The 25226-nt window shown below is 46.3% G+C and overlaps 1 protein-coding gene across 3 annotated transcripts in view; it reads right to left on the bottom strand.

Annotated features, from left to right (window-relative positions):
- PLRG1 (pleiotropic regulator 1) overlaps positions 1–25226 on the bottom strand; it is a 427106-nt gene that overhangs the window by 204358 nt on the left and 197522 nt on the right. For all 3 annotated transcript variants that reach the window (XM_069631306.1, XM_069631305.1, XM_069631307.1), the window contains 3 exons: positions 17233–17325; positions 16668–16817; positions 16436–16537 (listed from right to left, as the gene is read on the bottom strand). In XM_069631306.1, coding sequence (XP_069487407.1) covers positions 16436–16537; positions 16668–16817; positions 17233–17325 — 345 coding nt within the window. The remainder of the gene's footprint in view (positions 1–16435; positions 16538–16667; positions 16818–17232; positions 17326–25226) is intronic.

Here is a 25226-nt window from a genome sequence, read left to right on the forward strand (position 1 = left end):
AAGTTTGTGGAACTTCCATAACTTACAAGCCTAATCAGCTTGTGACCGCATCATATGATTCTTTTTCGTACAAACTACTTTTGAGAACTTTGGTAAAGACGTTACCGTTTACTTCAAGAACTGCTCTTTCCTATCCAAGACACTAGTCCATTGACTTTGGCCTATGCTTATAGAACTGAACCGAGTCCTCTAGTGAACTATAACTATTTGCACTGCCTAAAAAAGTATTTGTGATCTATTCTATTAACTTGTGCCTTTACCTTCCCCTTCCCATTGGAAGTGATTGAAATGCCCCTTGGCTCCCTTTTCAGGGGAGTTTAAATTGTTCAGAAACTTGTTGGTTTTGTGTTGAAGTATATTTGTGTATAATATTAAGTTGCCTCTTTCTAGTGAATGTTTTCTAAATGATTGTGTAATACATTTATAAGTGTTTTACCAAGAAACCTTGAGTATAAGGGTCTACTTGAACCACTGATTGTAGAACCTCCGTGTAACTTCTTGTACTGCTCACATTCCCTCTGGAGATAAGCCTGGCTGCTCAGCTTGCTACCACAAAACTGTGTAGTACAGACTTCTACCAAAGGTTGGTTTTTGCCTACACCTGTAGTCCTAATTGTATGTGGTGGTCCCAGAGGGTACTGCATGAAATTGTGCCCAACACCGGCCACATGGTCGGCAGAGGCGCCGGATCAACAGGCATTGAAATTCTGCAGCAGTCTTCGGCAGTGCACAGGATTCAACCGTCAAAGTGACTTAACGGGAATAGACGACCAAAGGTCGATAAATACAACAACGCAATCTCTAATGAAGAGGTCTGCATTAGGGCGACCAGATAACTGGGCGGAACAAAACAATCTGAGGGACTTTGACGCGTGGGGGATTTTAGGTACACTACACGTCACGCTAGGGATAGTGTTACAGGCACGCCCATGTCGACATCCCCTTTCGATCCTTCGTAAGACAAGATGCAATACTCTGCTGTTACCACTGGATGTCAGACTATATGCACAGCATGCGATTCTAAGCAGATTAACAAGTATCAGAGGTAACAATTCTAATACACTTCAATGCACACTTGGTTTCTCTAAATCAGATGATACCCATTGGGGATGGCACACGACACTTCCTACAACCGCAGGGGACTTCAATAGCTAGGACAATGGACAATGATTTATCACTGGTACATTTAGAGCAATACCGAGTTTGGTGCAAAGGTTAGAAATGGGAATAAAACAAAGGTTAACAAATAATTCATTAACTGGCAAGTACTTTTAAAACCCTCCAATGAAAAGTAAATTAAACATTTCCTGGGGGAAAGGTAAAAGCATAAAGTCAGAGGTAGAAGAGTCTCTCAGGGAGCCAGGACAGCCAAGGTTAGTTGAACAAAGTCTAAGGGAGGTGAAGATCTTCTTTGCAGGCAAGACAGTCTTGCACAATGTTTTTAGAAAAGTTTCTATAAATAAGATTCACTTGGAGGGCCACAGGCTGTGAGGCTTGTCAGGGGCAAAGCTGTATACAACTCTGCAAAGGCAACCAAGACAAGTCTCAACTGAGAACAAGTAAGGCTACACAACAAGGGGTCAGTTCTCTTAGACTTTACAGTAGCTTTGGTTAGAAGAAATAGTTCCAGCTGGCTTCTGTTCCAGTGGGGCTCTGCAGATCCTTTTGTTCCTGTACCTCAGTCGTGGGGCCAAGAGGGAGGACATCGCGGGACTCCTGCAAAACAATGGGAAGGTTGGTGGCAGCAATTGGCAAACTTCAATTGAGCAGCACTTCAGTGTGTCAGCTCCTCGCGTCTGACAGCAAATAGCAACACTGCGGTTCTCGGAAACCACTTCAGACTTTCCTTGCATCTGGGGTCCAGCACTCTGTTGAGGTGGCTCAGGCTTGGTCAGTCCTGCTTCAGGGAAGTCCGGAGGATCGTCCTGGCACTCGGGTCCGACTTAAAAGCGATCCACTCAATTTGGTGTTCCTCTCCCTGGCACTTCGGTTCCAGCAGCAGCAGCAGACGTACAGCCAGCTCCGAGAAGATGTCCAAACGAGTTCACTTTGGAGTTGATTGGTCCCACCAACTCAAGAGGAGAAGACGTTGTTGCAGGGCTTCTCTAGTCGAAACGAATTCGGAGTTTCAGCACAGAAGCAGGTCTTCACTGGGCAAAACAGTCCAGGATTTGCAGCAGACATCTCTTCCAAGTGCTTCTTAGGAATTCCTTCATCCCGTGGTCGACCTGGACTTCCATGCCAAAAGCCTTGCCTTTTATGCAGATTTCTCCCATTCATTCCAGCCTAGCTGTCAATCACACAGCAGGGTGGCTGTCCTTGCCGGACAGCCAGCCGGCCAATCTCCTTTGGGTGCATTCCTGTAACCAAGGGGGTTAAGCACAGGGAGTTTCGGGCACCTCTCACTACCTGCCCATGCCAGACATACTGGAGCCAGAGGTGGGCTTCACTTGTGAATCCTGCCAAAGACAAAACTGACCAAGGGACCAAACATGGTTTGGCGCGCAGAGTAAATCTCAAGAAGGACCTTTCCAGCAAGAAATGACTAAAAATGAAGACCGGGCCAATTTGACAAAATGGGCACCCATGGGTGCCTTACTGCAGCTGAGAACGCAGCCCGTGGTAAAAACCCACAAAGGTAGTAAAATGTAAACCACTGCCACCAGCCATTAATTGTAGAAAGAGTAACATACAAATGCTACATGAGAAATTAGACAAAGGGGATACTAAGTAACCCCTCCAGCACCCTATGATAAGATAGTGTGTACTGGGTCTAGAAAGTTACAAAATGTAAGTAAAGTCAATTTTATTTCACTGCTCTTGGAAACAGTAGTTTCACCAAGAGAAGGTATTTAAACCTTTGGGAAATCGAAGAGACTTCCCTGTGTCCCTGCACTGAAGGTGCTTTGTGTCACAATGTAAAGATGAAGCCCATGGAGGTTGTCATACTCCAAAGTCAAAAGAAACAGAATCCAAATCACAGAAAAATACATGAGTCGGAAAAAGGTTCTCACTCTCTCCAGGTTAGAAATTAAAAGTCCTGAAGTCCAGCAAAACAGCTGGGGGTCTCTAAGGTAGAAGGGAATTAGCAAATCTAAGAATTCTCTGTAACAAGCCATTTGTTCCTTTTGCCTTTGGCGGGCTTCAGTACTGAAACCAGTCTCTGGCTCCAGTGTGTCTGGAAGGGCAGGAAGTGAGGGAGGATTCTGAAACTCCCCTGTCCTTTGTCTTTAGGAATGCCTGAATGCACCCAATCCGGATTGGCTGGCTGGCTGTCCTTTCAGGGCAGCCACCCTGCTGTTTGAGTGACAGCTCGGCTATGCATGAATGGGAGAAACCTGCTTAAAAGGCTAGGGTTGTGGGACTGTACACCGAGTCGACCAGTGGGAAAAGCAACCTGACGAAGAAACCGTGAACGAAGCTTGCAGCATCCTCCTGGTCCTTTGAATTGCCTGCTGAAGCCCTGCTGCAGTGCTGAAACTCCTTTTTCTCATCGGCAAGAGAAGCTTTGGAAGGGACGACTTCTTCCCTTTGGTTAGTGTGAGCAACTAACTGAGACAAACTCCACAGGACCATTTTTCCCTGACTGGCTGTACTTCTTCGCTGCTGCAGGAACCAAAGGACAGGGGTTGAGAAATCCGTAGTCGAGTGCAACGTATGTGATCCGACCAGAAGCTCCAGGAGTCTCCACAAGGCCCTTCCGAAGGAGGACAACCAGAGCACGAGTCCCCTCATCTGAGTGCAGGACCCCCAACAGATATCCAAGATCTGCGGTGGTGCCGTTTACCGAGCGCTGAAACCGCAAAGTGCCGCAGACCTGAAAAGTACTCCAGACGTCCTCCCTCTTGTCTCCACGACTGAGGCCCAGGAACCGAAGATCTGCATTGCTGCAACCCAACAGAAGCCAGTTGGACCACTCTTCTTCTAACCAAAAAGGTACTGTTCTGACTTGGGGTACTTACCTCAGTGTCTTTAGCTTTGCTCTTAGCAGTTGAGACTAGCAGTAGCTACTTTGCTAGAGTTGATTTCAGCTCTAGCCTTCACAGGTTTAACAGCTTGTGACCCTACAGTGGCATTTTCTTCAATAAATTTAACTTTGTGCAAGACTTTTCTATCTAAGAGGTGACTCAGCTCCATAGACTGGGCTCCAGTTCACTTTAGACTAGTCTGCAGGAAGCCAGGACAGCCAGTCCATTTGACTTCGATACTTACTGTCCCTCATAGGTGATAACTTAACTTGGTTTTTAACTATTATTGCTGGGAAAGGTTTTATCTAGACTTCACTGGCATATGTAAGTGCTCACATGCTCCGAGAACCTGTTTAACCTTTTTCCTTCCCTTAACCTTTCCTTTTTACCAAGACTCTACAAAGTATAGTGATAGTGATCTATAAATGCCATACTGTCCTAGTTAGTAACGTCACCTCAGGGTGTAGGAAGTGTGTAAGAAGCATCTCTAAAGAGTATCTACTAGCTTTGTGTTGATTCTGGAGAAAGTATTTTAAAGTAGATTGGATGGTTACATACATTTCCCTTTTTAAAGAATGCTTATTAAAAAAAAAAAAAAAAAAAAACTTAAATAAATAATCATTTATAACAAACCTTGAGTGGAAGTGCCATTTGTATTGGTGGATTTCATTGCTACAGCTAGCTCTACACCTCACATTTACTCCTCCTGAGATAAGCATGGCTGCTCAGTCACACTATCAAACTTGTGTAGTACAGGCCTATACCAAAAGGTGGGTTACCCAATATCAAGAGGACAAGGGCGGGATAGTCTCCCACAGGGTTACTACATGAATTCTTGCCCAACACTGTTGGCAAGCAATGGGATAGACGTAGAGTGGTTACATTGATCATTTGCTGTTGGGGTGTGGCTTGCAGCCAATGGAGTAGGTCCTCTCCACTGGCTGCTCCTGCTGGATTGGACATGATCCGTGAGTAAAGCATATTAACCGGCGGCAATTCATGCCGCTAAGGTAGGAACCGACAGCGGAACGCATCAGGAGCACCCTGCAGGGCAGTGGAGAGCAGCGCCTTTGCAGTTTGCGCTGTGCGAGGCTCGTCAGATTGGGCTTGCTCAGAGTGCCCGAATCCAAGATGAGGCTACTGGGTAACAGACTCCTGCAGGACGACCCAGACACAGAGCCTGGCAGATGACTGGAGAAGCCCAGCAGGACGGAGGAGATTCAGTGAGGGACGGCTGCACAGTCTAGGAGCCGTGAGCGACCGTTTCGCTGTGCCATACAAGAAGCCTGGCAGAGGTCCGGAGAAGCCCAGCACGATGTAGGAGACACTGTGAAGGAAGCCGACACAGAGAAGATGCAGTGAGAGACAGTCAGGGCAGGCCAAACACGAAGCCTGGCAGAGGTCCGGAGGAGCCCAGGTGAGGAACAGCTGCAAAGAGAGGATGCAGGGAGGGACGGCTACAGCGAGTGCAGCGCAGAGGCAGATGAGAAAAGGAGGAGCGCTGGAGGGGTAGAGACGGCAACGGGCTCCTGCTAAGGAGCATAAGGGTAGCTGGAGGAGCCCAGTCCGAAAAGCACTATAAAAAGGCAAGTGAAGGTTCTGCCCCCCTGACCCCCCCCAGCCCACGGGGTCGGGTTAACCACACAGAATAATCGCGGGGGAGCAGGGCATATACCACGATGCCTGGAAGGGCAAGGATATGCGCAAGCTGCATTCTTGATGCCCGTAGGCCCACTGAAGGGGGGGGGGGGGGGTGAATCACCCCACTCCTTCCCCCTTATACACCAGGAGTTCAGGAAGTAGGAGGCTTGCACTGGAAGAACCCGGGCTGGGCGGTGTAAGCAAGGGAGAGCCTGTGAGCCTTGGGGTTACCTATGAAGCTGGAGTGACACAAGGATGAGCGGGCTTGGGGTAGGGAGGCCAAAGCCTAAAGAGTAAGAGAAGCAAATTAGCAGACAACGCCTGACCTGGAGGAGGTAAGGGGCGCAAACAGCCCCCCCCCCCCATGGACTGGGATGAATGCCTTATAAGACCCCCTTTGTAAGCTTGCACAACCTGATCGCTCAAGCTGCGGCAGCAGGGAACGCACCTAGGAAATGTTGGTAGAGCCCAGCACCATCAATTGAGACCTGATACTGCACGCCTTAACAGTCTGAATGCCTCCAAAAACTTTCCAAATCGAAAGCGGGCCAGCTGACACTGGATAGTTACGCCAGGGCTGCAAAACAGGCTCCTAGGGGTAGGATGGACCTGGCACAGGCAAAAGGAGGTGAGGCCATGGATCTACACAATCAGGTGCTGTAAGCCATAGCAGATTTGAAAACCACACCTGGGACACAAATGTTGGAAGTGCAGGTAGATTTCGTGTTGCTGCGCCAAGACGTGCAAAGCCTGGCAGAACGCACTACCACGTTGGAAACGTAAATAAAGGAAAACGCGGCAGAGATCCGGGAGAGACACCAATGTCCTTGTGTTGCAGCAGCAGGTCTGTTTGCTGGAAAACCAGGTTGAAGAGGCAGAGGGACGCACCCCTAGAAATAACATCTGCATAGTAGGCCTACCGGAAGGGGAAGAAGGCACAGACCCTACCTCTTACATTGAGAATATGCTCCACCAGAAAATTGGTCCTGGGAATCGGACGCAGGGATTCACAATCGAGGGGCTCACAGAGCTCTGCCAGACGCCCGCCTCCGGGGGCGCCTCCCAGGCCAGTAATAGCAAAGGTCCTGAACTATAAGCACAGGGAGAAAATACTAGCCTTCTCCAGACAGGGGGGTATACTGAAGAGAGCATCGGCCGACCTGGCAGTCTATTCCGATTACAAATTCCAGGTGCAGAAGAACAGAGCACAATTTTGCGCGGCTAAAGCTAGGCTCTGTACAGCAGGTTTGAAATATATGTCGAGCTACCCAGTCAGCCTGAAAATAATACACAAGAACAGGGCACTGTTCTTTGAACTCCCGGAAAAGGCACAAGAGTGGATGGACAGGAAAATGATGGGCCCCAGCGATGATGCCAGGGCAGATTAACAGCAGAGGCACAAGGGAAGCTCAGAGTAACTCGAGTCCGGACTGGGTGAAAGATCAGACGAACGGGCAGAGGGTTCTGCCTGCCAACATGGTATCTACTGAATATTGCGGGTTGCTAAGGAGGAAAAGAAAGAAAAGCTCTTATGGAAGGGGTATGTCCGTTATTTAGTGGAGATGCATGGAATTTTAAACTTTACTAGAACGGATCCTTCATGTTCATGGAGGGACTTCAAGGACCATTGTTTTACAATCGCTGGAGGGAGACCTCACCTATGGCTGGGGTAGCCATGCATTCTGAGTTTCATTTATTTGGGGCACTTGTTTTTGGGCCCACCCGCTGTGCACTAGACCCTGGTAGGCTTACTGGGGGCGAACGCAATAAGCGGATATGCCCGAGCATGGACAAGGATGCTGGGCTATTATTGTTGTTTGGGGAGTTACCGGGGGGGGGGGGTGCGAGGGTTTGCCTGGAAGCTGGTGGTTGAGAGAAAAATCTAGTGATTTTGTCGGGATCACGGCATAGTGAGAATGGAGAAGCATCCGTTGGATTAGACACAGATGCAGATGTTTTAGTAGATGGGGACAAGTGCTTTTGGCTGGGACTGGAAATTTACTTACTTGGAATGTAAGGGGTCTAAATGCTTATGTCATAAGAAACAGGGTCTTTACATACCTGAAGCGATGCAAGGTGGATATCGCCTTGTTGCAGGAGACGCATCTTACGGGCGAAAAACAAACATTGTTTGGCGAATAAATGGAGGGGGCGAGAATTTGGTTCCCTGTACTCTGCCTATGTCACAGGGGTCCTGATTTGGGCATCACCTGCGGTGCCTTTCAAGGTCACCCAGGTTTAAACCGATAATTAAGGTAGAGTGGGGATGGTACAGGGCCTGCTTGAAAGGTGGAGGTTTGCCTGGTCAACAACATATGCCCCCCCCAACCACAATGTTGCTACGTTCTTTCGGTCACTATACCACCGGCTCAACCCATTTAGGGATGTCAACATCATATAGGGCGGGGGTGGATTTTAATCGTATGCTGAACCCCTCCTTGGACAGATCCGACACCAAATACGTTAATCCGGCTCTGCCGGCCAGAACATTACAGACGCTCTTAGACTCATTTGCTTTAGTGGATGCATGGAGAGTACTCCACCCGGATACTAGACATTATTCGCATTACTCAGCGCTGCACTCTGTACATACACAAATAGATACTACTTTGTGGAGAGAGAGTTGGCACACCTCATCACAAGCGCACAATACAAAAGGTAGGGTCCTGTCTAATCGTGCCCCACTCAGCCTTCAGTGGCAATACATATCCCCCAAAGGCCCCTATTCCGACATGGAGACTTGGATGCGAATCCCTGCAAGATACCCCATTCTGCGATTGCTTGAGAGACGGTATTCTATATGGAGCGTACCTAGAGCTGGAACATTTGGGGAGGCGATAAAAGTAGTTAGAGGAGTAGCGATGGCGGGGTCGCGTGGCTGCCAAGCTACCATCAGTAAGGAACTGGTCTCTGATGAGGAAATTGGAGCAGTCCCAGGGAGGCCTCCAAGCAAGAAAGCAGGGGTTATGGAGCTCAAACAAGAATGCATGAAGTGCTGGGAGAGGTTGGGTAAGACATGCATTACCTAACCGTAATAGCATTTCTGATGATTGTATCGGCTTAGATTCACATGCTGTGCATATAGTCCAACATCTAGTGGTAACCGCAGAGTATTGCATCTTGTCTTTTGAGGATCGAAAGGGGACGTCGACATGGGCGTGCCTGTAACACTATCCCTAACGTGTCGTGTAGTGTACACAAAATCCCTCATGCGTCGTGGTCCCTCCGATTGTATTTTTCTGCCATGAGGGAGCCTTACGACTATCGTGAGTGAGTACAGAAAAAAAGAGAATAGTAGTAAGATGTCTGTTCCTTCTATCCAAGCGGGGAGGAAGGGTGGGCCCAATCATACAATCATCAGAAATGTTATCACAGTAAGTAATGCATGTCTTCTGATGTTAATCTGCTTAGAATCGCATGCTGTGCATAGACTAGCGAGCAGTACCTGGAGTGGCAGGTGGGATGTGAGAAGGCACAGTAGTGAAAAGATGTCTTAGTACTGTTTGTCCTACCTGAGAAACAGACCTAGAATGAGTGTCTAGGAAATAGTGTTTAATAAAAGTGTACACAGAACTCCAGGTTGCCGCTTTGCAAATGGATTCTAGGGGAACATTTGCAATGAATGCTATGGAAGCCCCAGTGCCTCGAGTAGAGTGTGCTCTAGGCTTGAAGGGCAGTTCTCTCTTAGCAACAGTATAGCGGAGTGTGATGCAATTGACAATCCACCTTGAGATGGCTGATTTAGAGACAGCATCCCCTTCTCTAGCAGCTGCCACTTAAACAAAAAACTGGCTAGTCTTTCTTAGTGGTTTAGTTCTTTCCAGGTAATACATGACTGCCCTGAGCACACCTAGTGTGTCTCGGCTTCTTTCCGCCACGTTAGTGGGGTTCTGGAAGAAAGTCGGCATATCTATAGACTGGTTCACATGGAACTGGAAATAAATTTGGGTGCAACCGAGGATGAGTGAGCAGGACCACCTTATCTCTGAACTGTAACAAAAGGGCCTAGAACTGAAAGGGTCTGTAGTTCACAGACTTCTTATTGAAGTGACTGTCACTAGGAAGGCAGGCTTGTATGCAAGAGCTTTGAGACTCACTTTGTGCATAGGCTCAAAGATCTTGTATAGGTAAAAACAGTTCTGGTTGATAAACGGAAAAGTCTTTGCCACGGTTCTCAGAGTTCTCAGAAGAAAGTTATATGTCGGGTCACAAGCTGACTAGGCCTGCAAGTTGCCAAAGTTTCACGCACTTTCGCAGTGAGAGGTAAGTTCTCTCGGTCGGGTTTTGTCAGTACCTTATATTGAAGAAAAAGATGCAGCTGAAGACTTCTGTTCCTGGCAGTTCCTGCAGATCTCGCTGTTCCTGCGCCTCAGTCGTGGGGACAAGAGGGAGGACATCGGGGGACTCCTGCACTGCACAGGGACTGGTCACAAAGCTGGCAAACTGGCAATTCTTCGATTCCGGTAGCCGTCTTCAAGCACACAAACTAATGTCCTTCTCCCTGGCTATTTGATTTCCTGCAGCACTCTGAGGAAAATAAAACTAACTATGAGAATGGTATCCAGCTGGCTTACGAGTTGATTGGTCCCACCAACTCAAAATGGAGAAGTTGTCTTTGAAGGGCTTCTCTGTCGAATTGAACTTGGCGATTCGGACCTGGAGCAGTTCTTCACCGGGCAAACCAACGGTCCAGGAGTTGCAGCAGTCATCCTCTTCCAGCTCGTCTTTGGTTCTTTCGTTCCAGTGTCGACTCAGCCTTCCAAGCCAAGAGACTTGCCATTTAAACAGTTTTCTCCCATTCATTCCAGCCTAGCTGCCACTCACCCAGCAGGGTGGCTATCCTTGCCGGACAGTCAGCCAGCCAATCGCGCCAGAGTGCATTTGGGTCTCCTGGGAGACTAAGCACAGGGAGTTTTGGACACCTCCCTCACTTCCTGCCCGCCATAGACACTCAGACGCCAGAGGCGGTCTTCAGTCCTGAAGCCCGCCAAAGGCGTAGGAACAAAGGGAGCAAACCTAGTTTGGCGCACAGAGACAAACTCTAGAAGGACATTTCCAAAAAGAAATTGCAAAAAAAGAAGACTGGGGCCCGTTTAAACAAAGGCGGCTCAGACGCCATCTTGAAAAACATGGCTCAGCGATTTAACACCAATGGTGTTCGCGGTCGGGAAAAATCATGTTAGTTTGTTGTAAAACCACTGTCACCAGCCATTTCGATAGGAAAGGGTAAAATTTGACTGCTACATGAGTTTCTAGACACAGGGGATACTAGGTAACTCCTCCAGCACTCTATTGTAAGATAGTGTGTGCTGGGTCTAGGAATTTAAAAAGACTAGTAAAGTCAATTTAACTTTACTTTCTATGAGAAACAGTAGTTCATCTCAGAGAAGGTATTTAAACCTTGGGACAGCCTGAAAATGCTTCCCTGTCTTACTGCACTGAGGGTGCTGTGTAACACATGAAGAGGATGCCGATGGAGTTCAATAAAGCCCCATAATCAGAGAACACGAGTAAAACGCACATCAAAATACATGAGGGTGGGAGAAAAGGCTCACACTCTCTACAGGAAAAAAATCAAGTCCTCAAAATCCAGCAAAGTTGATGGGGGTCTCTAAGGTGAAGGGAATTAGCAAATTTTTGAGAATTCTCTCTAACACTCACCCCCCCACCTCCCCGAATAAGGGAGGAGGATTTAATCCACCCCTGGATGAATCTCCTTACTCCAGTCGGTCATACATGCTGGAGAGACCATCAGCATTTTGGGGATTACACCCTGACCTGTGTTCAATGGTAAAATCAAACCCCTGTAGGCCGATTGACCATCTTAACAATTTAGGATTTTCCCCTTTCATCTGCATTAACCATCTCAAGGGTTGATGATCAGTCTGAATCACAAAAGTAGATCCATACAAGTATGGTCTAAACTTCTTCAGAGATCACACAATGGCAAAACACTCTTGTTCTATGGTTGCCCATCTTGTCTCGGGTTCCTTCAGCTTCCTGCTGATGAAGCAGATTGGGTGTTCCCTACCTTTCTTTCGACATTTACTTGCCTTTATGGTCGGATGGGCCTGCTCAAAAGCCTGCAAAACATATCCTAAGTGGTCAACATTTTCATTCCAAGTAGGGTTGAACACTGCAATGTCATCCAAGTATGCCATGCAGAAGTCCTCCATTCCATTCAGAACTTAATTAAACATCCTTTGGAATGTAGCAGGTGCATTCTTTTCCGTCTTGGCATGGTCTGTCAAGGCTATTTGCCAATAGACTGATGTTAGGTCAAATGTACTGAGGTAATTGGCTGAAACTCCGGACAGAACGACTTCTCCCCTTGAGCTGGTGGGACCAACAAGCCCCGAGACAAACTCCACTTGGGCGCAATCCCCGACTTGCTGTGCCTCGCCAGTGCTGCAGAAGTCCATTGCCAGGGGGCATTACCGAGTGCAACGTCTTCCGTGGAACTTTTCCGGCCAAATGCTCCAGGAGCCTCCTAAAGACACTCCAGAAGCAGGAAATCCCGACCCAGAGTCCCCCGCACCAGAATCCAGGACGGAGGGAACAAGGAAAGTCCAACCAGGGATTTTCGTTCTGCATCAGTGCTGTTTGTGAGGTGCTGAACCCACGAAGAGCCGCTGAACCTAAGAATCTAAGGAAACCCGTAGCTGACTAAGTCCTCTCCCGAGTACCGCTGCAGGAGCTCGCCAGACATCCACCCTCTTGTCCCCACGACTGAGACTCGGGAACAAGGGTCTGCTTGGCTGCAGTAAGGAGTAATCCAGCTGGTAAACTTTCTTCAAACCAGAGGTACTGTTGTGAGCTTGGGGTCTTACCTTGCCATAAATCGTGCTTTCTCACTTTAGAAGTCCACTGGCTTACCTTTTCCGAGTTGATTTCAACTCCCCTCGCACATGCTTAAAAGCTTGTGTCCCTTCAGTGATTTTCTTTAACTATCAGACTTTGTGAAAGACTTTATCCCAGAAGAAGTGCATCAGAACTATTGATTGTGTCCAATTGATTTTGGTTGTCTTGGCTCCTTAAAGGCACCCATCCTAATCTAGTGACTTTGGCATTGCTTGTCCCCTCAAAGGTTGTAATTTGTTGACACTTTTACTGCTCGGAAAGGCTTACCTAGATTTCATAGGAGGATTCAAACTCTTCATTTTATGAGAAAGTACGTTTTAACCTTTCTATTTCCTTAACCCTTCCTTCCTGAAACCCAGAGTCTAAAAAGTATTTTATTTATTTATTTGAATGTATATAGCACACAAACAGCCCAAGGGCATTGAGGTGCTGTTACTTGTTAGAGCTTAGTTACAGAAATACAGGAGTGGTAGCAGATGTTGGTACATTATAAATACTACAGACATAGTTCAATACTTACAGTTTATGCAATTGGTCATTACATTACAGCTTATGCAGTGGGTCATATGAGTATTGTATAGTATTCATGCTGATGCGAGGGACCTTATGTGAAGAGGATGGTTTTCATTGCTTTACGGAAAGCAATGAGGGAGGCCTCACCTTGGATTGTGGGAGGTAGGGCATTCCAGTGTGTGGGTGCAAGATATGGGAAGCTAGAACCACCTGCTCTGGCTCTTTTTACTAGTGGCACATAGAGCATGTTGGTATAGAAAGATCTCGTTGGCCTTGTAGAGGAGCGGGGTGGATCCTTTCTGAGAGGTAAACAGGAGCAGTGAGGTGAATGCACTTGTGGGTCAGCGTTAGAGCTTTGAAGAGGATTCTTTCCTTTATTGGGAGCCAGTGGGCTAGTTTTCTAGCCTCCGAAATGTGTTCTCTTTTAGCAATGCCTTGGGCTGCGCTGAGAGAACTATTCTGTATGACTTGTAGCCTCTCCAGGTTTTTATTGGAGGTTCCTAGAAAAGAGTACGTTGCAGTAGTCTAGCCTGGAGCCAGTGATGGCTCTGGCAATGTTTGTGCAGTTCTCTTTGGAGAGAAAGGGCCTGACTGCATTGATTAGTCTAGCGTGATATGCAGCTGAGGAGGCTATTGCATTGACTTGTCTGTCCATGGATAGGTTGGAATCCAAATAGACTCCAAGAGTTTTGACTGAGTCTGAGACAGGTATTTTGATGGTGTCGATGGTGAAGTGACTGAATTGGGAGTCTAGATTTTTTAGTGTTTCGGGGGAAACTATCAGGAGGAGTTCGGTCTTATCAGAGTTGAGGCATGGTCCATTGTCTGCCATCCGGGCTTGGATAGTGTTGTAGAGGCTGTTAAGGGTCAAGGAGTCAGTGTCGTAGTTGCAAGTGAGGGTAAGGAGGATTTGGGTATCGTCAGCGTAGTTAGTGTAGGAAATACCCATAGCGTCGAGGATGAGGAAGAGGGGCCGTGTGAAGATGTTGTACAGGGTGGGGGAGAGGCAAGAGCCTTGGGGCACACCACAGAGTATGAAGGTGGGTGAGGCGGAGGCTAGGTCAGAGAATACTTGAATGGTTCTGTCTTGTAGGAAGGAAGTGATCCATGCAGTGGCGTCAGTGGAGAACTTGGCATTGGAGGAGAGGTGGTGGCATAGGACGTTGTGATCTACAAGATCGAAAGCCGCGGATAGGTCAAGAAGGAGAAGTGTTGGTTTGCCCATGTCTCTGGCATCGTCCATCTGATTTTTCAGGTCAAGTAGGGCGGTGTCAGTCCCGTGTCTCGGGCGGAAACCAGATTGGCGGAGTCCCAGGAGTTTGTTCTCTTCAATAAAGTGCTGAACCTGCAGGTAGGCAGCTTTGTCCAATATTTTGAGGAGGAATGGGACAGTTGTAATGGGTCTATAGTTTTTGGGGGATGTCGGTTTGAGAGTTGTTTTTAAGTTGATGATGTGCATTGGTGGTTAACATAAATGCAATACCTTCCGTGTTATTGAAGTCACTTCAGGGTGTAAGAGAAATGTATTAGCATGTCCAAAGTGAATTCACCAACTGTATTGACTTTGTAAAGCGATTCCAAAGCTTGATTGACTGTTATAAACAATTGCCCTTTTTAAAGAATGCTCAACTAAAACTGATGTGTAAATAAATATATATTTTTAACTGAAACCTTGAGTGTAAGTGTTACTTGTATTGACTGATTTCAGTTGTACAGCTCACATTTACCCCTTTTGAGACAGGCCTCGCTGCTCAGTCACACTACCAACTTGTGTAGTACAGACCTATACCAAAAGGTGGGTTACCCAATACCAAGCAGGTGTTGTGTAGTCTCCCACTGGGTGACTGCACCAATTCTTACCCAACACCACTGCCACCAGCCCCAAGTGTTTGCTTTCCCCAGTACCACAAATGTTACTAGGTCAGTGATAACCGGGATACCGTGTATGGTGGGGCGTGCTAGTCTCACCTTTACAATTTAAAAGGGGATACAAATCCCTCTCTACCTTGGGAACAGTAGTTCACCCAAGGTAGACCAAGTGAAAATAGGGGTAGCCCAAGGTGAAACCCAGCAACACTGCACATAAAGTACTGTGTGTGCTGCAATATATAAATGTATATGCCCAAAAAGTAATAGGAAAGGATATCTTCAAAAATACACTATGAAGAGACATAAGAAGGCCAAAAAGAGTAAAAGAAAGGGTCAGTGGGGAAAAAAAGGTTCCACTCAATCAGGAACATGGACAAATCACCAAGTCCATCAAAAGGTTCTGGGGGTTTCTTACAGGTGGGGATGAATTAGCATAGAAATGAAAATCTAACCTAACGCAGCCAGCCTCCTGGTTGGAAGCGGCTCCAGGCAGGCACAGCAGAAGACAAAAACCAGCAGAGTTTCAGAGTCCTCCCCGGTTTCCTGTCCTCACAGAATCACTGGAGCTTTGGTGGCTGCCCAAAGGGATCCACCACAGACAAACGTCAAAGCAGGACGTCCTCCACCTTGCACGGCAGAAGGACCAAGAAAGGACAAGCCATCTTGAACTGGCAACAAAAAAAAAAAAGTCACCATTTTGGGTAAATGGTTTCCCTTCTGCGCACTACCGCGGCTTTGAACACAGCTTGGGGTTAAACATTGTATAGGTAGGATAAAACCAGTGCCACCAGCCATTCAGATTAGCTTGTCACAGTAACCCAAAAGTTACAGGAGCAGTGAGAAAGCCCCCTCAGCACTCATGAGGTGAGGTGTGCTGATCGCACTAGAAAAAGATAGGAAGGATACAAATATCCCCCTGCCCTTGGGAACATGCGTTTCCCCATAAGGAAATTAACAGAATAAAAAGGGAAGGCCAAAGGGCTCCCAGCAACACTGCACAGAGTGCAGTGTGCTGCAAAAGTAAATGACAGATGACACGAAACTTGGAGGAAAGCATGTCTCAAAGAAAAGGTATAAAAAGAAATACAAAAAGATCAAAGATCGAGTAAAAGAATGAGTGAGTGTGGAAAAAGGTTCCCACTCACTTAGGAGAACAGACAAAATTCAGTAGTCCAGCAAAAGGTGCTGGCAGCTCCCAGATGAAGGAGATTATGCATAAAAAAATGAAAATCTACCCAACAACTTCTCCATTTTACAAAATTTCAATTACCTGTTCGTGTATTGTTTTCGCTTTGCCTTTCTTATAATTATAAAGCGCATATTTTTATAAAAATCTAGTGTGTGGAACTGCTCTTATTTGGTAATAAGGAAAGGTGTGCACTGTACCTGTCAAAAGGCCTGGGGTGCTATGATACAACTTGGTGAGCTCATATTCACTACCAAGAGGGAAATCTGACTTCTTAGCCATAAAGTCAGGAAAAACTTGGTGGAAACCGCTGCCTAACAGTACAGGTTAGTGTTTCTAAGCCATCACCAGAGGACACTTTATAACTAACACATTACACAAGTATTATTTCACTTACCCGTGCAGTAGAATCTCTGCTACAAGTGACCAAGACATCGATGGTTGGGTGCAAATCCAATCCATACACAGCACTCAGGTGGCCATGGTAATGTCTAATGACCTAAGAAGTAAAATGAACAACTATGTGTCAAATAAAATACCTCAAAACATGGCATGTTTCAGTGCAATGGCACTGGGCATCAGAAAATACAACATTTCTTTCAGAAAAGGGTAAACGATAAAAAACGTACCTTGTTGTACTCAAGATCCCAGCATTTCACTTGCTTATCTTCTCCACAAGAAAACAGGTAAGGGCTTCGAGCACTCACAATCACTCCTCGGACTGTACTAATGTGCCCAGTCAAAGACAGCTTGAGTTTACCACTAGCAAGGTCCCAGATCTAATCTCAAAGAAAAACATGTGTTAGTATAGCAGAAATCCACGTGTGTGCCCATGCATGTACTAGGAAGACTTTAAAAGCAACAAGCTTCAAAAACAGGTATGATGTTTATTTTGAAGATTAGAAGCTCAAATAAATGTTGGCAGTTGGAGGTAGATTTTCAAAGCAACTAAAATAAAACTCGTAGGGACTCTCAGACGCCATTTGTTTCAGTAACATCGGGGGGGGTGACATTATCAGATAATTAAATCGCAGAATGACATCACTGCCTCAAGGAAGGAGTAACGCTGTCTGGGCCAACTCAGAAAGACTACATTGTTTTTACTCAAACATTTCAATGGACAGAACCAGTGAAGAATAAGGCATAGGCAATTAAACAATCGTGAAAGATTAGGTTTGCATTTCTCGCACTGACCTTAATGGTTCTGTCGGCAGACCCTGTAACAAACCACTGATTACCAGGTTCCACGGCAATACTTCTCACCCAGCCCAAGTGACCACTGATAACCTACAAATACATAACGTATTATCACACACATAGCACAAAATAAAGCAACTACACCAATGTAAAACAAAGCATCAATGTGGTCATTTGTAACACTTAAAATATCACTTTTGTATATAGGTAGCATAAGAGAAACTAGTGCTATTTAATACATTCTTTGCAGAGCATAATTAAGAAATAAACCTGGCATTGGCAAATTTTAGCCACAGCCACTTTCAATAACAAAATCGAAGGGGTTCAACATTCACAGGCACTTAACTTCTCATTGAAGTTGAAGCAGTAATAATAGTAATAACTGTACTTTACAATGTAAAGCAACCAATTTCCATAAATGCACAATTGAAAAACAAGGTGCTACAAAAATATTTTGCCTACAAATGTAATTCACAATGGCATTTGCCATATTTTTCTTGCAAGAGTCCTCAAATGTCACCAAAGAAGTTATCCTGCCTTTTTGCTAATGGTCTGCATCCGGACTGATTTTTGGGGTGAGTGGTGCCCATTTCCCTTGCTCACCTGGTTAACTCCCTTTGTTTAGGGTGCACTGGTCAGCCTCCATGCCTACCAATGCAGGGAGAGATTCTACCATTTTTCCACCTTTATTTTTTACATTGCAGCACAAACCATCTAAGTGACCTACTGCCCAAACACTATTGTGGCCCCTTAACCTTTTTGAAAGTAACATTGTAATTACCTCGGAGGTCCACTGAACAGGTTAGTGGCAATTAACCGATGTTTGGGGGGGTGGGGGGGAGGAATTCTCAGCAATGTGCCATTTACTTTTGACCTTAGAGACCCCAAGCTCTTTTTGCTGGACTTTAGGTCTTTTCATTTCTATCCTAGAGAGATGGAGACCTTTTTCCCCATTCACTCATGTATTTTTAATTAATTTGAACACTTTCATTTGACTTGGGGGTCTGACAAACGCCATATGCATCATCTTTACAGTATGAGACACAGCACCTTCAGTGCAGTGTGGTAGGGAGAATTCTCAAAAATCTGCCAATTCCCTTCACCTTAAAGACGCCCATCACCTTTGCTGGATTTTGAGGACTGATTTTTTTACCCAGAGAGCGAGAGGGTGACCCTTCTCTCTGGGATAAACTACTGTTTCCCAGAGAATGTAAAGTGAAATTGACTTTACTAGTCTTTTTAAATTCCTAGAGCCAGCACACCCTATCTTACAATAGAGTTCTGGAGGGTTTACCTAGTATCCCCTGTGTCTAGATACTCATGCAGCAGTCCAACTTTCCTCTCGAAATGGCTGGTGGAAGTGGTTTTACAGCAAACTGCCATGATTTTTCCAGTCCACGAACACCGGTTGCATTAAAATCGCAGGAGCCATTTTTTCCAAAATGGCGTCTGAGCACCCTTTGTTTAACAGGTCCCGGTCTTCTGTCACCATTTCTTTTTGGAAAGGTCCTTCTAGAGTTTGTCTCTGCGTGCCAAACCAGGTTTGGTCCCTTTATTTCATCGCCATTGGCGGGCTTCAGGACTGAAGACCGCCTCTGGTGCCCGAGTGTCTGGGGTGGGCAGGAAGTAAGGAAGATGCCGAAAACTCTGGGCTTAGTCTCCTACGAGACCCAAATGCACTCTGGCGTGATTGGCTGGCTGACTGTCTGGCAAGGACAGCCACCCTGCTGGGCGAGTGGCAGCTAGGCTGGAATGAATGGGAAGAAACTGGATAAAAGGCAAGTCTCTTGGCTTGGAAGGCAGAGTCAACCACTGGAACGAAAGAACCAAAGACGAGCTTGAAGAGGACAGCTGCTGCAATTCCTGGACCGTTAGTTTGCCCGGTGAAGCCCTGCTGCAGGTCCGAATCGCCAAGTTCATCTTGACAGAGAAGCCCTGCAAGGACTTCTCCCTTTGAGTTGGTGGGACCAATCAACTCATAAGCCACCTGGATACCATACTCAGAGCTGGTTAAATTTTCCTCAGAGTACTGCAGGAAACTGAATAACCAGGTAGAGGAACACCAGTTTGTGTGCTTGTTGACAGCTACCAGAATTGAAGATTTGCCAAGTGCCAGCTTTGAGCAGTCCCAGTGCAGTGGTCCTCCGACGCCCTCCCTCTTGACCCCACAACTGAGGCACAGGAACAGCGAGATCTGCAGGAACTGCCAGGAACAGATGTCTTCAGCTGCATCTTTTTCTTCAATGTAAGGTACTGTGAAAACCAGACCGGGAGAACTTACCTCTTGCTGCGAAAGTGCTTGGAACTTTGGCAACTTTCAGGCCTAGTCAGCTTGTGACCCAACATATGAATCTTTCTTTTACAAACTACTTCTGAGAACTTTGGCAAAGACTTTTCCGTTTAACTACCAGAACTGCTTTATCCTATACAAGACTTTAGCCCATTGACTTTGGCCAAACCTATTGCATCGAACTGACTCTGGTGAACTCAAACTATTTGCACTGAATAACTGTAATCTTTATTAACTTCTGCCTTTTTGTTCTTACTTCAAAGTACTCTGAATGCCATTTTGCTCCTCCTTCAAAGTAGTTTAAATGCCTCAGAAACGCACAGTGTAAAGTACTGAAGTATATTTTTGTGTGCTATAGATTGCCTCCTTCTAGTGAATGTTTTATAACTAACTGAAATAAATGAATAAGTGTTTTAACAAGAAACCTTGAGTGTAAGAGTTTATTTGAATACTTGTGATTGTAGACCTCTGTGTAACATTACAGCTCACATCCCCTCTTGAGATGAGCCCGACTGCTCAGCTCTGCTACCAAAAACTGTGTGGTACAGACTTATACCGAAGGTTGGTTTGGCTTACACCTGTAGTCATAGTTGTGTGTAGTGGTCCCAAAGGGTACTGCATACAAACTCTGCCTAACAGCGGTACAGGGAAGCCTCTCAGATTTCCCAAAGGTTTAAATACCTTCTCTTGGTTAAACTACTGTTTCCAAGAGCAGTGAAGTGAAATTGACTTTGCTTACATTTTGTAACTTTCTAGACCCCGCACACACCATCTTACAATAGGATGATGGAGGGGTTACTTTGTATCCCCTTTGTCAAGCTTCTCATGTAACATATTGATGTTACCCAATTAATGGCTGGTGGCAGTGGTTTACTTTTTGCTACCATTGTACGTTTCTACCGCGGGCTGCAATCGCAGATGCAGTAAAGCGCACATGGGTGCCCATTTTATCAAAATGGCCCCAGTCGTCTTTTTACACCATTTCTTGTTGGAAAGGTCCTTCTTGAGATTTACTCTGCGCGCCAAACAAGGTTTGGTCCCTTGGTTAATTTCGTCTTTGGTGGGATTCCTGGGTGACGCTCGCCTCTCACTCCAGCGTGTCTGGCAGGACAGGAAGCGAGGGAGGTGCCCGATACGCCCTGTTCTTAATCCCCTTGTTTACAGGAATGCACCCAAAAGGTGATAGGCTGGCTGGCTGTCCTCAGAGGACTGCCACTTTGCTGCGCGATTGACAGCTAGGCTGCAAATGAATGGGAGAAACCTGCATAAAAGACAAGGTCTTTTGCCTGGAAGGCAGAGTCAACCACTGGATGTAGGAATCCAAAGAAGAACTTGGAAGAGATGCCTGCTGCACATCCTGGACTGTTTTGCCCGGTGAAGCCCTGCTGAAGTGCTGAAGCTCCAAATTCGCCTCAACTAGAGAAGCCCTGCAAAGGACTACTTCTCCCCTTGGGTTGATGGGACAAATAGACCCCAAGACAACCTCATCTGGAAATCCTCTTGGAGCTGGCTGTACTGCCATTGCTGCTGCAGGAACCGATTGGCAGGGAGAGGAACTCCAGAATCGAGTGTATCGTTTTTAAGTGGGACCCCGAGCTCCAGGAAGATCCTCCAGACTACCATGAAGCAGGACTGACCAAGCCTGAGCCACCTCAACAGAGTGTTGGACCCCAGATGCGAGGAAAGCCCATAACATATCGGAGAACTGCGGTGCTGCGCTGCTGATCTGAAGTTTAGCCTTTGCAGTCACTGACTTTCAATTCATAGTGCAGGTGTCCCCAGGCGTCCTCCCTCTTGTCCCCACGACTGAGGCCCAGGCACAACAGAACCTGCAGACATACAGCTGGAACAGAGGCCAGCTGGAACCAATTTCTTCAGAACTAAGGTACTGTAAAACTAAGGGATACTTCCCTCTTGTTGTGTAGCCTTGCTAGCTCTCAGTTGAGACTTGTCTTGGTTGCTTTTGCAGAGCTTGTGGCCCAACAGTGATTTCATTTTCTACAAAGACTTCAACACATTGTGCAAGACTTTTTACTTACCTTCAAGAGGTGCTTCAGCTCCCCGAGACTTTACTCAATTGACATTGGCTGCCCTGGCTCCCTGAAAGACTCTTCTATCCTCTGACTTTGTGCTTTAACTATCCTTCAACAGAAGCCAGACATTCTATAAGCTGGGAAAGGGTAAATTTGCTTTGCATTGGGGGTTTTGAAAAGTACTTACCTGCTTAAGAATATTAGTTGACCTTTGTCTTATTCCCAAACTATTTTCCTTTTGACACCAAACTCAGTATTGCTCTAAATGTGCCAGTGATATATCAATGTCCACAGTGTCCTAGTTATCAAAGTCACCTCAGAGTGTAGGAATCATCTGTGTGCCATCCCAAATGGGTATCTACTGATTTATTGAAACAGAGTGCATTTTTTAAGTACATTTTGTGTTACATATATTGCCCCCTTCTAAAGAAGGCATATTAAATCTGACTGTTAAATAATTGTTTAATCAAGAAACCGAGTGTTAGAGTTTATTTGGATAATTGTCACTGTGAAACTCTGTGTTACAACCCTACAGCTCACATTGTGCCCCTCTTAAGATAAACTTGGCTGCTCAGTCACTCTACCAACTTGTGTAGTACATGCTTATACCAAAAGGTTGGGTTAACTATTGCCAAGAGAACAAGGCTGGTGCAGTCCTCCACAGAGTACTACATACAATCTTGCCTAACAAACAATTTTTAGTCTTTTCCTGTTGCATTGCCATGCACCTTTGCAACTTTCTGCAGTAATGTCTTTTAGAGTACCATATACTCAAAATGTCTGCTCCTCCTGGTCTAAGCAATGTTCTTTGTGCCATTTTCTTTGTTGCCCATGTAGGGAAGGAACCAGGGTCCTCCCGAACCCCCAAGCGCTTTATAGTTAGCAAGACATCTTTAAAGCACTCTAATGGAGTAGGGCAAGGAGGGGCACTGTGTTACGCTCACCTGGCTCCCACAGGAGCGTCAGTCGGACCCAGACAGCTGCGGTCTCCACCCACGTGATGCGTAGTGCAGCAATGACTGACTGGATCTGCCCTCCTAATCTTGTCTGCTTAACCCGTAGAAATATTCTCCTGCAAGTGGAGAGATGGTTTTAGCCACTTGTGGATTCAAGTGATGGCACCCCCACAGTCCTCCCCAACTAATCACCTCCGAAATGCCCTCACAGCAATCTCACCTTATATTCTTGAAAGATGAGCTCTCCATCCTGCATGGATTTGCAGGGGCGCGTCGATTCCAGTTACTTCACTGGTTTGAAGGCTCGGGAGAGTTCCGGAGAGTATTGACACTGGTCCTCACCAGGAACCTCAGAAAGTATTAAGTTCATAGAGTTCAATATGTCTGATGTTCACTCTTGTTCCCCCCTACCTTTCTTGTCTTGCAGCTGGCTCGTGAAAAGATGCTCTTGTGGCAGCTGGTGGCGCTCCGGTAAGAGTCTGTATTACCCGGCGCTGTCCGGTAAATGTTGCACGTGGAAAACGTTGTTTTGTCTCTCTTTACAGATGCGGCATGTGAAAATATGGAGAGTCACAAAAGGATGCCGCCAGTGGTAAATCAGGTAAGTCTATGGTGGTAAGAATTATATTTGTTGGTTCCCTCAGCTCACCTTGTGGTTTTCTTTTGTCTCCTAGGTGCCGAAGTTCAGCGAAGAAATGATGGAGGCAGCGCCGACCCGAAGGATGCTGTGAAGACTGGCGAGTATGGCGCGGCGCTGCAGCTGGAGGTGCGGCGCGTGCAGAAATGAAGTTCTTTACAGGTCCGGAGACGAGATGGACCCAGAATCGGGTGTGGAATAGAAATAAGTTCGTTTTCTAACCTTGTCCCTTTCTTTCCTCTTTGTTTTAGGAGCTCCGGATTCGAGGCGGGAGTGGGAGAAGACTGGATGCAGGCTGCAGGCACGGTGAGCGTTACGCTGCTGGATGCAGAATAACGCGAAGCGCGTGTTGCTGGTCGGGCGTGGTTTAAATAGCCTCAAAAGTAGTCCCAGGTAAGAAGTCCCTAGAACCACACCTGAGTAAAAAAATAGTCCCTGTAGAAAAATAGTCCCTTTCAGCCTTCATGTTGGATTGGAGTTATTTGCAGCATGGTCTGTCTGAGGTAAGTAATGACTATGAGCCTGGCGCCTTAGGCGCCAGGACTGAACCCAGATAGCCCCTAGCCGGGGCTGCTGAGGTTTTACTAAATGTCTAGATGCCTGCTCCCGGTGCTGATGGTCTTGGTCCAGATGCCTGGGGGTAGGCATCATGACACACTGAGAAGCCTCTCTCATGCAAACATAATCACATACACAGACATAGGCGAGCAATGAAGAAGGTAGTTCTTGTTTACAGAAGGATACATAAGGCACAATTAACTTAACTGGATAGATTTGTAATGTCAGATCATAGGCATTGTAAAAACCTAGTGCTATAGAGGGTTGTATACCAATTGACCATTTCACAATTCACCTCTGGAGAATTGACCTTGGGAAAATCAACCTAATTTAGAAGGTCAATTAGGACATACATGCAGAGGGAAAGCCCTCCCACCCAATCCAAAGCCCCCTGCACCCCCCACCCAATCCCCTTATATTATTTATAATCCAAAAAGAACAAAATACATATATAAAATAACTAAAATAAAGGTCAATTGTGCACAAGGTCAATTAGGACCACTGTAATTAGGTCAATTGTGCAAAAGGTAAATTGTAAAAGGTCAATTTGGGTAATACCCTATATAGTAGTCGACGCCCCCTCCTTGCCAGAAGGAATGCGGCCTGTGAGATCTAAATAGACAACAGGCCCTTAAGCGTGCATTGTTCTTCACTATGGCCAGTACGAACTGACTCACCAGGTGTCCACTGTCCGTCAAGGGTCCATGAGGGTTAAAAATAGGACGCAAATGTTGTGTGGCAGAGTGCATTTAGAGATAAAAAATTAAAAGTCTAAATTGTGGAGGGAACTGCAGGACCCAGATAACGTGAGCAGGATGAGTGGAATATGGCTAGAATGAATGGAAAATGTTTGTACATGGATAACAAGGTTTAGTTTTCCTTGGGCTAGGCCTCAAGGTTTGTGAAAGTCTGCAGAGCTGCAGTGGGTTTTTGCATAGTAAGCAAAATGGAGGAAAGCATGAACTACAGTGTGCTTTTGGATACCAAGCCAAAGGTAGAACAGAATGCCCTGACTCAACTGCTGACAATGAAAAAAGAAGGCTTTGGAGCATCCCCATTATGGAAAAAGGACTGAGGACGGATTGGGATGAAGTCATGATCCAGCTCCAGTGACATCAGCATGGCAAGTTGGACATATACAAGTCCCTGATTGACACCACTCTGGCAGGATGGACAGGCAAGAGGTACAGGAGAAGACCGTTCACGCACCAGAGCCCTTTGCTACCATCCTCATTTTGTAAGATTAAACTGGTTTTCCTTACAAGATCGCCTTTAGCCATATTTTTCCTTAGCGCGGCATATTGATTCTGGTGTGAGCGTTATTAGGGACACCCTAACAAGTGGTGTCTATCCCGACGTGATCCCAGCTATCCCCATACCTTGCAGGGGCTCCAGGCCACTTCTCCAGTAAAGAGCCACGCCCACCTACAGCAACCGGTCCCCCAAATAAAAAACACGTGTTTCCTGAGCGGTTTTAGAAGGAGCCATTTTAATAGAAATCCTCTGTGCTCTGAGGG

The sequence above is a fragment of the Ambystoma mexicanum genome, chromosome 6q (assembly GCF_040938575.1).
Source record: "Ambystoma mexicanum isolate Mex_15411 chromosome 6q, UKY_AmexF1_1, whole genome shotgun sequence".
NCBI lineage: Eukaryota > Metazoa > Chordata > Amphibia > Caudata > Ambystomatidae > Ambystoma > Ambystoma mexicanum.